Source organism: Salmo trutta, chromosome 28 (genome assembly GCF_901001165.1).
Source record: "Salmo trutta chromosome 28, fSalTru1.1, whole genome shotgun sequence".
Classification (NCBI taxonomy): Eukaryota; Metazoa; Chordata; class Actinopteri; order Salmoniformes; family Salmonidae; genus Salmo; species Salmo trutta.
Window position 1 is genome coordinate 34,666,009 of NC_042984.1, and position 15,018 is coordinate 34,681,026.

Below are 15,018 nucleotides of genomic sequence, written 5' to 3' on the forward strand. Positions count from 1 at the left end.
CAAATGCCCGGTAGTCAGTAAACATCCTTCCTATTGCTTTAACTTAGCTTGTGTTTTCAGATCAGTGAAGATAAAGGGAAGGAGACATGGAGAGGATGAGATGGACCCTGTCAGTATGATGTACATGTATGTGTCCTCCATTCAGGCAGTGAATATCCTGGCCTGCAAGCTAGAGCAAAAGCTTTCCAGTAAGAGGGTTGGCCAATCCTGTATTGAGAGGTACTGTATACTTCCACTAACACCATTTGATCCTACCCTCCCCCTACATAGTCCTGACCCCACAGACACTCATGTTTAACCCTCTGTTGTCCCCCCATATTTCAAATCAAAGTTATGCCCTAGACTTTCACATTCACCTTTCATTATAGAAAAAACACAATTTCTTATTGCAACCATTCGACATTGTGCCACTCAATTTGAGACTACCCATGAAGGAAGTAAATCAGAAGCAATGGATATTCGACGACTGACTCTGTTCCATTGATAAATTGCATTATCACAATATGTCAAGTAAGGAACTTAACAGTTACTGCTTATTCACTATGGGCTGAAGTTGAACACTCAAGGCCAAGGCTACAGACAGAAACGCTAGCTAATGTTTTTCATATAAATAAATGATTGCATATCCTAACAAACTTAGGATTTCTGACTGCTAGATAGCAACTAGGACTGGGATTTTTGTATATTTATGCATTGTTGTAGGCCTTTAAGGATCCTTCTCTAAGGGACCATTTCATACAGCCTGGTCTCAAAGACTAAACGTAACATAGTAAACGTAAATCTGGGATACTCAAATAAGTATAACATGTTATGTGTGGTTACATAACACAGATGATTACTTAAGGCAAAAAGGTTGCGAGTTTGAATCTCCTCACGGACAACTTCAGCATTTTAGCTAATTATCAACTTTTCAACTACTTACTACTTTTTAGCACTTTGTAACTACTTAACATGTTAGCTAACCCTTCCCCTAACCCTTTTAGATAACCCTTCCTGTAACCTTAACTTTTAACCTAAATCCTAAACTTAACCCTAACCTTAACCCTAACCCATAACCTAGATAACGTTAGCCAACCAGCTAACATTAGCCACCTAGCTAGAATCTGTAACATATCATACTTTTTTTGTAAATTTGTCACAAATTGTACATTTTTCAAATCTGTAACAAATTGTACATTTTGATATTTGCAACATATCATACGAAATGGGTGATGGACATCCACAAATGAATATATACCATATGAAACGTAACATATCATATTAAGTGGAGTGTCTTGGTTTCATCATCCCTGTAATGCTTTATACATCTAATTGGGGGGAAAAAACAAAAAAGTGCAAATTAGAGTACATTTTTCTTCACCAGACTGCTTAGTCCAACATGCCTCCTAGGCTATGGACTCGGAGAGCTACCCAGCAGCTACCCAGTGACAATTCTGTCCACAATTATTTTTGAGGCAAGCCACAGAAATAAAGCCCAGTTCAAAGAGAACTAAACTCCTTAGAACCCCACTTTGTTATGAGGGGCACGTGTGTCCGCTTTGTAATTGCGGAAGGGCCTTCTTGCTGCTTGCGGATTTGTTTGTGTTTTCCTTTCAAGGTCCGCTGCATCTCAGAAGGACAGATGTTCCCGTCCCTTTGCAGAGAGATTGTCAACATGGCTATCACTCCAGCGGAGCAGAAAGAGGGCCATTCTGTTTGAATGCCTTGCCCATAGAAGAAAAAAACAGAAGGAAAGTATTCATAGTAATTGCCAAATAAAAATTGGTGTGGATCATGGGTATTGGAGTTGTTGTGAGGTCGAGCAGAGTGCTGGTGGTGTAACCAGGGAAGAGACTGGGCTATGTAGGGTTGTTGTATAAACAAGAGCATTAGAGCATGAGAGCTTTCACGCTATTGAAATATTGAGTTTAGTGCCTTGCTGAAATATTCATTTTAGTGCCTTGCTCAAGGACACAATGGCAGTGGTTGGTACAGGCATAAGACTATTGGTCCGCATGTGGGTTTGGGCCTATTTTATCAATAACAATCCATCTCTGTCTTATTTTAGTGTCTTTCAACAGCCTCATGAGTCTGGTACACAAGATAATACATGAGTCTGGTACACAAGATAATACATGAGTCTGGTACACAAGATAATACATGAGTCTGGTACACAAGATAATACATGAGTCTGGTACACAAGATAACACTAAAAATTGGGGGTTCAACAAGGGTTCTTCTAAGATCCTCAAAGTTCTTTGAATAACCTTAGGGTTCTTGGCACTGAAACTGGCCCCCAAAAGGTTCTTCCAAGAACCCCATAGGAGGTGGGATTCATCGAGGAAACTTCCTTAGATGGTGGGGTTCTTGCAGGAACCTAACTGCCCAAATGAAACATTTGGATTTGAATTTGAAAGGACAGCAGGTGCTGGCACTTAACTGAAAAATGTAAAGATCTCCACAATTTAAGTTAAGGTTTGTCCCTTGTACGAACTAACTTGAAATTGTTTTATGATGATACCATCTATCTTTTCATATTTGTGAAAATCTTTATAAAACAGAAAATGGACACAATTCAATGGATATCAATCAATAGGTAAGAATATGTAGGCTATACGAATATATTGAAGGCTAGCTGTATTGGGTGCAGATGACTGAACTGGTCTCTTTTGTGTCTGTGTCTGCAGGTATACAGACAAGGAGGCATACAAATGTATGTCAATTGGTATTGGTATGTTGTGCAGATCCCTTACCTCTTCAATGAATATCCCATAGGCCTCTACATTATGGACAAGGTATGTGTATGGGAACCATAATCAAAACAGTTTTTTTCATTCACATTTACCACAAAAACCATACTGTTGTGTGCATGTTTTGTTAATCATCTGTATAATTATTATTTTTGGGGGATTGAGACTTCACTCTCTCTACACCTCTGATGAATTTAACAGGAAACCTGTTCAATCACCATACACTGTAAAATCATCCTAGCCTTGGATAAGGAGAACATCAACACATTAACATCAACACGCCAGATATCCCCATTGGACATGGGGCTATGCTGGGAGTTTACCTCATATTTAATTTTTATTCTGCTTTACCACTAAAATCATAATGACAACTAAAATACTGTGTTATTGTTATGCGTATTAATAATAATAATAATAACAGGGGAGGGGGGTAGTTCAAAAATGAACCCCAAAATGTTCTTTGAGGATCCATTAAAACGGGTTCTTTGAATAAACATAAGTGTCCTTTACCTTAATGTTGTCACAGTGTAGTTCATCCTAAGATCCATCCCTGTAAGAGTGGGTGAATATATCTGAACTGAGACCACCTTTCCATCTGCTGATACAGACCAGACTGACTGGCTGGTCGTATATAGCGGAGGACTGAATTATAGGTCTGGTACTCAACAGCCAGGGAGTTTTAATGGTGGTCATTTAGAAGATAGTGGCATCTGCAGAGCTCTAAATCTGACCGGGTAACACACACACCACACCACACCACATACACACGAACACACACAAAAGGCTATTTCTGTACATTCTGTTCAGAATGTTCCAACACAGTATAATCAGTTATCTAGAGATGTTGCTATGACCACATTGTTGATCTTCTGACTCCACTGTGGAGGGATAAAAACTCAGGCCCACTGTCTTCAGAGACATTGTGTTCTTCCGTGTGCTCTGCCTCAGTGGTTCTCAGATCTCTCCTCGGGGCCCTCAGATGTTTCACAATTGTATTCTAGCCCTGGTCTAGCACGGCTGATTCATTCATCAAGGGCTTGATGATTATTTGACAAGTTGAATCAGGTGTGCTCGCTCTGGAATAGATAAAATACATGGAACAGCTGTGGTCTCCGAAGGAGAGGTTCGAGAAGCTCTCCAATGCCCAATGCATTGTTCTGTTGTCCCATCTCATCTCTCATACACCTTATGTCTGAATAGGAAAATTCCCAACATGGCCAATATTTTTTTTTTCTTTATCTCCCTGCTCCTCTGGGCAACGGAGGTTTGGCATAAAAAATATTGTCTTAATTAGACAATTTTATCCAAAGAATGTGATTCATCGCCTGTTCTCACAAAGGAATTAGGGAAGACATTTGGCTGTGTGTCTGTGTGTGCATGTGTTGAGTGTGCTTCTCTCTGTGTGTTGAGAGAGAGTGTTCCAAAAAAGGTCCAGTTGCCAGGACCACAAATACAAATTCCATCTAGACACCGTTGCCCTTGAGCACACAAAAAACTATACATACCGCAGCCTAAACATCAGCACCACAGGTTACTTCCGGGCAAGAAGGGCCTTGAATCGGTTATAGAACCCATTGCCCTTTATGGTTGTGTAGTCTGGGGTCCGCTCACCAACCAAGAATTCACAAAATGGGACAAACACCAAATCTAGAGTCTGCATGCAGAATTCTGCAAAAATATCCTAGATGAACAACGTAAAACAAAAATAATGCATGCAGAGCAGAATTAGGCCGATACCCCCTAATTATCAATATCCAGAAAAGAGCCGTTAAATTATATAACCACCTAAATGGAAGTGATTCCCAATCCTTCCATAGCAAAGCCATCACCTACAGAGAGATGAACCTGGAGAAGAGTCCGCTAAACAAGCTGATCCTGGGGCTCTGTTCACAAACACAAACAAACCCCACAGAGCACCAGGACAGCAACACAATTAGACCCAACCAAATCAGGAAAAAAACAGCAAGATAATTACTTGACACATTAGAAAGAATTAACAAAAAAACTGAGCAAACTAGAATGCTATTTGACCCTAAACAGAGAGTACACAGTGGCAGAATACCTGACCACTGTGATTGACCCAAACTTAAGGAAAGCGTTGACTATCAGACTTACTATTGAAAAAGGCCACTGTAGGCAGACCTGGCTCTCAAGAGAAGACAGGCTATGTGCACACTACCCACAAAATGAGGTGGAAACTGAGCTGCACTTCCTAACCTCCTGCCAAATGTATGACGGTCTTAGAGACACATATGTCCCTCAGATTACACAGATCCACAAAGAATTGGAAAACAAACCCAACTTTGATAAACTCCCATATCTACTAGGTGAAATATCACAGTGTGCAATCACAGCAGCAATATTTGTGACTTGTTGCCACAAGAAAAGGGCAACCAGTGAAGAACAAACACCATTGTAAATACAACCCGTATTTATGTTCATTTATTTTCCCTTTTGTTCTTTAACTATTTGCACATAATATGAAACTTTTGTGAGTGTAATGTTTACTGCTGAGAGAGAGCAAGTCAGATAGATGGGATGGGAACATTCTAACTCAAGGCTACTCGTGTACACGCTTTCCGATGGAAATCCTAGCTGACATGTAGCCTAAATGCTGCATAGCCTGTACGAATTGACTCCTTGGAGGGGAAGCGATTCTCTTGGGATCTATTCTTTTCTCACTGTCCCGTCAAAACAGGTTAGACATTGCCTATTTATTTAGCGATATAGTCGGTGGATGACCGAGAGTTGAATTCGGTGGACTTGGCAATATGATTGAATCACAATAGACTACAGACATTTGTAGCGCTGCTGTTACTGGATCATAGAAAAAATGCATGAGATAAAATCTAGCTCATTCACGCGACAAGACTTCGACAGAGATTGACATACCGATAGCCTATTTTTAATCCTCAATCTTGGCCAAATAATTCCAATAACTGACAAATGCAATAGCATATAGCCTTGGACTTTTGTGAGTGTAGCCTAATACAAAACAAATCTGACAAAACAGCACTTTTGATTAAGCGGCCTTTATTTGCAGTTTTGGGGAAGCTACAGTACTCTGATATGAGTTAACCAAGCTACCAATTATTTCACAATGGAAGAAGTTAAGCTAAACTAAAGCTGCCCTTAATAAAAATATAGTTTACTGAACTAAAGTGACTTTGAAGTAGTTCACTACATCCAAACTATGTGAAACATATCTCTGAAATGTCATAGACTACAAATTGCAAGAACAGCTCACTCTAGAGTCAGATATTGACAAAATGTGTAATTTAGTCTACTAAACACAAAAACAATGTTTCAAGTGAGATTTAGGCAGTTCTAATGCCGGAAAAAGAAAGGAAATGCATGCCTACTTCACCCATATTTGCTTTTATTTTTGCAAAAAAAGTAGTGTGTAGTTCCAGTAGTTACCACTGCAGAAAAGTAATTAACTACTGAAAACACTACCAAGATATGAATTTAGTTAAAGGTTCAATGCACCCGTTCTTATTTCAATATCAAATAATTAATGGGTAAAAATGAAGTACCTTATTGTGATTGTTTTCTATTAAAATTGTCAAAAAATTAACAAAAATAGCTTCTTGGCAAAGAGTAATTTCTCAAGCAAGTATTTTGCTAGGACTGTCTGGGGGTGGTCTGAGTGGCAGAGATAACCAGCAGAGAGGTTTGTAACTCTTTCCCCGGGGGCAACTTTGGTTTTAGAAGTGGGGGGGGCCATCATTATTATATATATTTTTTATCCAGATGGATAAACACTCCAAACAGCCTAACCGACCGCTCGGAGGCATCCGCATGGTCCTAAAGCACACTGTTGCCTCGTTATGTATCACATTCGAATTATAAAACTGGGGGGGACAAAAATGCAATTTCAGAATGTGTGGGGGGGGCATGCCCCCCGTCCCCAGTGAAAGTTGCACCCCTGCTCATTCTTATTGGTCTAATAACTAAAGGCAGGCCAAAACTCCATCCCACCAAAACAGGCTGAAATTTCAGATGGTCTTTTCAAACAGCTTTTACACTAAAAGGGCATTATCATAATTTTCACAATTTCACAGTAGTCAATTATTCCAACCTCATAGTGTGGAAATATGCAACACAGAAAATCTAGTTTTTGACTTCAGTGGGCCTTTAAAACTACCACCAAGCTACTGCAAAAAATGTAGTTAAATTAGGCCTAGGCTACTAGTTGAACTAGGCTAAATGTAGTCCACTACTCCCAACACGGTGTATTTGTGACCTTTAGGATTTTATGTTGATGTTTATTGCAGTCGATTGCATAACTAGACTATATCCTGTTTTGTTTTGCAGTAGCCGAACTTCTATTTTTCTTGGCCTTTCAACTAAAGAAACAGTGAATATGAGCTAGTGCGTCGTCGTAGGGAATTCTCGCTCAAGCGCAAAGAAGCTGACGATGCTTGCGGAGGTCTTGGTGTTTGCCTCCGCGTCTTGCAGTAGTAGGCTGCTTGAACTCTGAGTCTGAGTCTCTCGATCTGCAATCCGTGAATGGAGAAACCATACGGTATATGGAATAAACCTGGAACTTCCACCAGGGATTATGAAGAGTATTAACTTCATATCATATGGTGATGTTTCGTGAGAATCCTCTCCTGACTCCTGTATGTCGTTTGAAACTTGCCAAATGGACATCTCATTTAGATTCAACTTGGGCTGCTATGAAGCTTCGATCGGCGTTGCACTCACTGCAAATCATTGACAGTCACAGAAAAAGATAAGAAGGGAATTTGCTAATAAGGGATCGTGTCAATCATAGGCTACTCTATTGAACTGTCCTCCACTCATTTACAGCGGAAAATAGATGCCAACGGCGGGCTATCGAAACACCATAGGAATAAGTCTTCAACCATTTGAACACCACCTTAAAAGTGGGAAAAACGAGGGATAAACCGAGACGCGGGAGAAAGGATGCAGTCGGGAAAGGGAATGAAGAACCTCTCGGCAGGTGGAGGAGCGTCGCTCTGCTGTCTGTTGCTCCTGTGGGTCATCTACTCCCATCTCCTGAGAGAGGGTAAGTGCATCTACATGATGCGATGCAATGCATGCGACGGTTAGGCTACTCTTCTTACTGGCATTTCTAATGCAAGGAGACAGGACAGCTACACATGGATCATTCATTGTCTTGATACTGCTTGATCTCCGTGTATAATTGTTGTTACAAAATGTTGTTGTTTTGCTTTGTTTTATTGCATTTTACATTAAAATGACCCTCTCTTGGGTTGGTATTCTAGACCAGGGATCATTCACTTGATTCAGCCTCGGGACGATTTTTTTCTTGAGCAGATGGTCTGGGACTGAACATAATTCCAAATAATTTGTAAACTGCAAATTTACCGCAAGAAGCCCCAACCGATATAATATTTGACTAAAACATAATCATTTCAAACCTTGCTTACACTTTAATATAAGATCACACGTCTCTCTATTATGCGTGGGAATACTGTACTTGGAAACAGATTTCCAAAATGTAAACCACTTGGAGCTTGTTTTTACAGTCTTTCATGTCCAACAATGAAAAAAAAAGATTTAATGATCAATTTTCAAGAATTGCTTAGAAAACTTGGGAGGCAAAATAAAACCACCCCTGGGCCTGCCCGCAGCCACTAGTTGTCGAGTGTGTTAGGGGATTATTTGTTAGGCTACTCAAAAGATGAATGCTGGAAGCAATGCTCCTGTCATGTATTCTGTGGAGGATCCCTGGCTATGATGAAGCCTATATATTTGACCATTAGCCCAAGTCTATTATTCTTCATGTGCCTTATGATTTCATACTAGTTTATATGAATTCCTTGCCATGCCATGACAGTAGTAGTCTACCCTGTTGAATTATGTATGCACTAGTAGTGCAATTACACATTCACTCATCCACAGAATGGGAAGCAAAAACACGTTTCCCTCTGCTACATAGGCTCCTGCCCTGAACTAAACCAATTTGGAACTCTGTAGTCTTATCTAACAGAGCTTAGAACCTGGTTATTCAGGTTATTTATTACTACCTTGCTTATTTTCTGCTCTCTGGTTCACAAGGCAAATGTCTATGTTTTCCTCAGCTCCTCCTCTCTCAAACCAATGATATCAAAATGATTGACAAAAGGATGCTGTCTTTAAGTCTATTACAATAATAATGATGTTGAAATTATTCATGAATAGCCTTGTTATGGACGTGTAGAAACGAAGCAATCAATGTAGTTTCATTTTTCACAACCCACTCCCGTTCGGTAAATAATTGAAGCTACAGAAAAAAACCCCAGGGTATGTCTAAAGGCTTTGTATAGCATAGGCCTACATAACATCTTCATATGAACTACATAGATTCTTCACAGATCATTTATACCCTAGACTCTACAGTATAAACCCCTGAACTATGGAATACTATGGCCTGCCCTCAGGATACGGATCAAACCTGCACTTTGACCTTCTCTCTATGTACAGTAGTTCGGCTTTGGGATAAATTACTAGGTTGTTATTCTCCACCAACCAAGAAAGATTCACAGTCACAAAGAGCAGGATGTCCTTTGGCAGCCATGTTGATTATCTGGATACATTGTTTAGACTTCTCTTTGTGTCGATCCCAAATCAACCACTTGTCCCTACCCGCTATGGACTTTGAGAGGGGTAGATATGGTTGTAGCTTCACTTTACCCTCTGATTGCCTAGATGGAAATAATATCCATATCGCTTTACACCTGTCCAGTCCTCTCAAATCTCCACACCTTCATAGGGGGTAAGTATAGGGGTTGATTTGATTTGGGCGCTCCTCCAGCATTTGAAGTCTTCTCAAGTTTCCCGTCACTCAAGTCAGATACATGTATACCTCTGCCTCCCTATTGTACGACGGTGCACATATCTCAATCACACCTGACCATGCACAGATACTCACTCAGTGCTCCTAGGTCCGATCTCCACCTCCCTGGGTGGCCCCTGGTAGCCTAACAAAGAGAGGTCTTGGGGGCAGGGGCGGTCGTGAATCCTGCCATGACTGGCTGCATCGCCTCCCCTCCATAGCGGCACCATCTGTCACAGCGACAGGAAATCAAAGTACAGTAGCCTGGCCTTCTCATGCCATTGGGCCCCGGCCCCACACAGATGGATGGCCTGTCAAGCTCCTCTCCGTGCTCGCCAGTTTATTCAACGCTAAATTTGGAAATGTCTGGATTTCCCTCACCAGAGCCAATTCCACCAGTTGTTCAGTGGACCAGCAGCTCCCCTCCCTCTTCGCTTTGTCAACCTCACCCCCTTTGTTGTGTATATGGGTCAGAAGAGAGAGAGATTTTTGAGGTGGAGGTGTGTGTTTCTTGGACTGTATCTGCATCAAATGTGGTGATGATGGAAAGGTAAGTGTGTCACTTTAGCCAGTGGTGGATTTAGGTATAGGTGACATGGGCGGCCGCCCAGGGCGGCATCTTGCCCGGGGCGGCACGGGGCGCCCGCACAACAAAAGTCGAAATGGTGACATTTGCACATCGGTTTTCTATCGCTCATTTGCGCATCACGTCAATGATATCATGTCACCGTGTGGGACTGTGGGTCAATTAACCTTGTCGGAGTGGGCGCCCTGATTGTAGTTTGTGAGCTAGGCAGGCTACTGCCTGAAAGGTCTCCCACTCAGAAGTACGAGATGGGGAGGGCGACAGGGGTAGGTTGACCTCAGGTCTCCCCACTGGAAGCCCGAGGTAGGGGGAGCGGGGGAATCTATCAAATAGCGCACGTGTTACTTTGTACAGTACTAATGCAATTAGTAAAATCAGTCACACTACGAAATGCTACCAAATAAACCACAATTCATTCATAATACTGTGAATATGTAGTTTCACAGACATATTGTTGCATTTTTTTCTGGTTTGTGCAAAATCATTAAGAATAATATAAAACCAGTCTGCACACCACCAAGGTGAATTGGTTTAGTCTTGACTCTTGGTTGACAGTGTTGGGGGATGGTTAATGTGTTGATGCTCGAGTGCCAAATCAACACAAATTAGTTTCTATTTGTCTTCGTTACTTCTTTTTTATATTTATGGGTCTTATTTTTGTATATATTTTATATTTATATAGTTTTAAATGTTATGATTATTTATTTGTGTTGTTCCAAGTGTCTGAATATTTGTTTATTTTTTTTTGGGGGGGGGGGGGGGCGTGGGGGTTGAAGGGGGGGGTTCGCCCAGGGAGCCATACAAGCTAGAATCACCACTGACTTTAGCTGTGGGGTTACAACAGCGTGTTGTGCTTTAGCCTACTAGGTCCATTGTATTTGTCCATTTGAAGCTCAGTGGAGAAGGCTTTGTGAAATTGATAGGAAGATTTCAGTCTCCTCCAGAAGTTCTGTTCAGTGGTTCAAGTTACAGGGGGGGGCGGTTTTGCTCCATAAATTGTGAGTAAACCACTACTCCTGTTTTGATAGGTAATGAAGTCATAAAACTATGGGGATGTTTATGGAAAAATGAAAAGGGTTTTACGGCAAAATCAATGTTGCTGCACGCCAAGGCCCATATTTCACAGGTCCCTGAATAGCATCAGCTGTTTGCCTTCCTCTGGGTTGAGTGTTGAGTTATTTTGTCTGTGGAATGCATTGGAGGTTCAAATTGTTGATGTCGGGGAGAATGTGGGTGAAACGTTATTGTCCTAGTCTGTTTCCTGTCATCAGCCCCAGTCTTTTTGATCGACTCTATTCTATGAAAGGACCTCCCTCCTGCATTTTAAAGGTATAGTTTACCCAAATTACAAAAAAAAAAACATAAAAATGCCTCCTTCCCTAAGAAAAGTATGATCCAGGAGAGATTTAAATCCACAATCTGGGCTTGGATTACTTTTATGTTAAAAGCATTGATGACCAAAAAGCAAAGAGAATGATTGGCCCCTACATACTCTTGAGTGTTATGGGTAGGCTATGAGCTTACTCTTATTTTTATTCACAAATCATCCCAAAGTCATTTGGAAATCAAATGACTCAGCTTCACGGTCCTCTTTGAAGTGGGGGCATGTATACAGTAGGGCTGCTGGTTGTGTGCTTTCGATTGCTGAATCACATGATCTCAACGTACAAGGTATGAGACCAAGATCTTGTCACACATGCAGATGAAGTTACATAGCGGTAGTTTGAACTGCAGCCAGCCATGTCATCATGACTAAAAGATGTGCATTAATATGTTGGAGCGCTCCTCTGGCCTACTTGCTTACAACAGGAACTCATAGTGGGTGACAGTAGGTTGAACATTACAGACACACACACACACACACACACACACACACACACACACACACACACACACGGTCACATGCACGCAGTCACACACACACACACACACACACACACACACACACACACACACACACTCACACCAGCTGGTGTCCTTTAAAATATGTGTTAATCTACTGTAGGGAATTCAGTTATTAAATTTATTGTCAAATGTCCATGTTTTTTTCTTAGAATGCACTCATACATTTTCTAATGGTATCAGGTATATATTTTATATTTTGTGTTAAAATAAAGAAAATGATATGTGCCTAATTTGCATAAATACACTGGGTGTATTTGTATATAACATAAAGAGGTGGAACAGGGCTGCAACTACAAGACTTCCTCTGTCTAGGTCTACCTGCACTCACCTGCTCTGTCTAGGCCTACCTGAACTCACCTGTTCTGTCTAGGCCTACCTGAACTCACCTGTTCTGTCTAGGCCTACCTGCACTCACCTGCTCTGTCTAGGCCTACCTGCACTCACCTGCTCTGTCTAGGCCTACCTGAACTCACCTGTTCTGTCTAGACCTACCTGAACTCACCTGTTCTGTCTAGGTCTACCTGCACTCACCTGCTCTGTCTAGGCCTACCTGAACTCACCTGTTCTGTCTAGGCCTACCTGCACTCACCTGCTCTGTCTAGGCCTACCTGAACTCTACTGCTCTGTCTAGGCCTACCTGAACTCACCTGCTCTGTCTAGGCCTACCTGAACTCACCTGCTCTGTCTAGGCCTACCTGAACTCACCTGCTCTGTCTAGGCCTACCTGAACTCACCTGCTCTGTCTAGGCCTACCTGAACTCACCTGTTCTGTCTAGGCCTACCTGAACTCACCTGCTCTGTCTAGGCCTACCTGAACTCACCTGCTCTGTCTAGGCCTACCTGAACTCACCTGTTCTGTCTAGGCCTACCTGCACTCACCTGCTCTGTCTAGGCCTACCTGAACTCACCTGCTCTGTCTAGGCCTACCTGAACTCACCTGTTCTGTCTATGCCTACCTGAACTCACCTGCTCTGTCTAGGCCTACCTGAACTCACCTGCTCTGTCTAGGCCTACCTGAACTCACCTGCTCTGTCTAGGCCTACCTGAACTCACCTGTTCTGTCTACCCTACCTGAACTCACCTGCTCTGTCTAGGCCTACCTGAACTCACCTGCTCTGTCTAGGCCTACCTGAACTCACCTGCTCTGTCTAGGCCTACCTGAACTCACCTGCTCTGTCTAGGCCTACCTGAACTCACCTGCTCTGTCTAGGCCTACCTGAACTCACCTGTTCTGTCTAGGCCTACCTGAACTCACCTGCTCTGTCTAGGCCTACCTGAACTCACCTGCTCTGTCTAGGCCTACCTGAACTCACCTGTTCTGTCTAGGCCTACCTGCACTCACCTGCTCTGTCTAGGCCTACCTGAACCCACCTGCTCTGTCTAGGCCTACCTGAACTCACCAGTTCTGTCTACCCTACCTGAACTCACCTGCTCTGTCTAGGCCTACCTGAACCCACCTGCTCTGTCTAGGCCTACCTGAACTCCCTTGCTCTGTCTAGGCCTACCTGAACTCACCAGTTCTGTCTACCCTACCTGAACCCACCTGCTCTGTCTAGGCCTACCTGAACTCACCTGCTCTGTCTAGGCCTACCTGAACTCACCTGCTCTGTCTAGGCCTACCTGAAATTACCAGTTCTGTCTAGGCCTACCTGAACCCACCTGCTCTGTCTAGGCCTACCTGAACTCACCTGCTCTGTCTAGGCCTACCTGAACTCACCTGCTCTGTCTAGGCCTACCTGAACTCACCTGTGCTGTCTAGACCTACCTGAACTCACCTGTGCTGTCTAGACTGTTCTGTTGCATAATTCAACAAGTGTGTCAATAGCAGGATACCGTTGGATTAAAACATCAACAGGCTTGGCTCTAGATTACACCTATCCAAACATACTTCACATTGTTTGCGAGATCAAACATGATCACTATAATCCGAAGTGTTCATTTTTGAAAGTTGCTTTCATTTCAGCGCATCTAATTTGTAAACATTTCAACTGTAGCAAATTCAAACTTTTTGCAATTCCACCAAAAAATGAACAACCACCAAAATAAAGTTTTCTTCTCTTTCTTGCGATGTAAGTGTTGAGATTGTGTGTTAAATCCCAGACCAAGCTTTAGCGTTCTTATAGATACAACGGAATGACACTGTATTCCATTGAGCCCATTTCAGCCATTACCAAGGTGTGTTTGACAGGTCATTACAAACTTTTCCGCGGTCGTAAGGTTAACGGGGGGGAAAAAAACAGGCACAAGCAAGAGTATGAAAGAGTCGCGGGAGTAAAATGAAAGCAATCAATCAAGCGAGATTTAAGAGACAAGTGGATTCTGCACCCTTCAAACACAGGAAATAAATAGCTGAAGACAGATCCTCAGGTGGGCGGGGCATGTGCATTGTTCTTCAAATACTGGGCTATATTATATGCAAAAACATTTTGGGGAAATTCTTTTATACTAATACAGTTGCTCAAAGAAAGAGATTTTGTTAAACAAGTTATCTTTTTTTTCTTCAAAAAGGTTGGGGTCATAATTGATTACGGATAATCCGGAATGAGTCATGAATAATGATGAGTGAGAAAGTTACATGACGGTCAATGATTATACCCTGATTAAATGCTAACCTCCCGTTATTGTAATGGTGAGAGGTCAGCATGTCTTGAAGGTATGACCTTTGACCCCCTGTAACTTTCTCACTCATCATTATTCACGATTCATTCAAGATTATCCGTAATCATGGTAGCATCCACATTAATGTAGAAATGTTTAGAAACAAATTCTATTGTTATTTACAATAAAAGTGACTCCAAAATGACACAATACATTATTTACCATTCATTTCTATTGGGCACAAAATAATCAGAAACACAACCAAAACTAACTGTAAACGCATCCAACACGTTTGTAGAGTCACAGGCATGATGTAGTTATTGCATGTTAGGAACATGGGAACAAATACTAAACTTTTGACTACTTTATTTATAAGAATCTTTAGGGGTGTC

At 41.9% G+C, this 15,018-nt stretch overlaps 1 protein-coding gene across 2 annotated transcripts in view; it reads left to right on the forward strand.

The window, feature by feature from the left end:
- Positions 1 to 7,105: 7,105 nt before the first annotated feature.
- Positions 7,106 to 15,018, forward strand: part of LOC115166088 (chemokine-like protein TAFA-5) — a 37,770-nt gene continuing 29,857 nt past the window's right edge. For both annotated transcript variants that reach the window (XM_029719757.1, XM_029719758.1), the window contains exon 1: positions 7,106 to 7,764. In XM_029719757.1, coding sequence (XP_029575617.1) covers positions 7,662 to 7,764 — 103 coding nt within the window. In that variant the 5' untranslated portion in view covers positions 7,106 to 7,661. The remainder of the gene's footprint in view (positions 7,765 to 15,018) is intronic.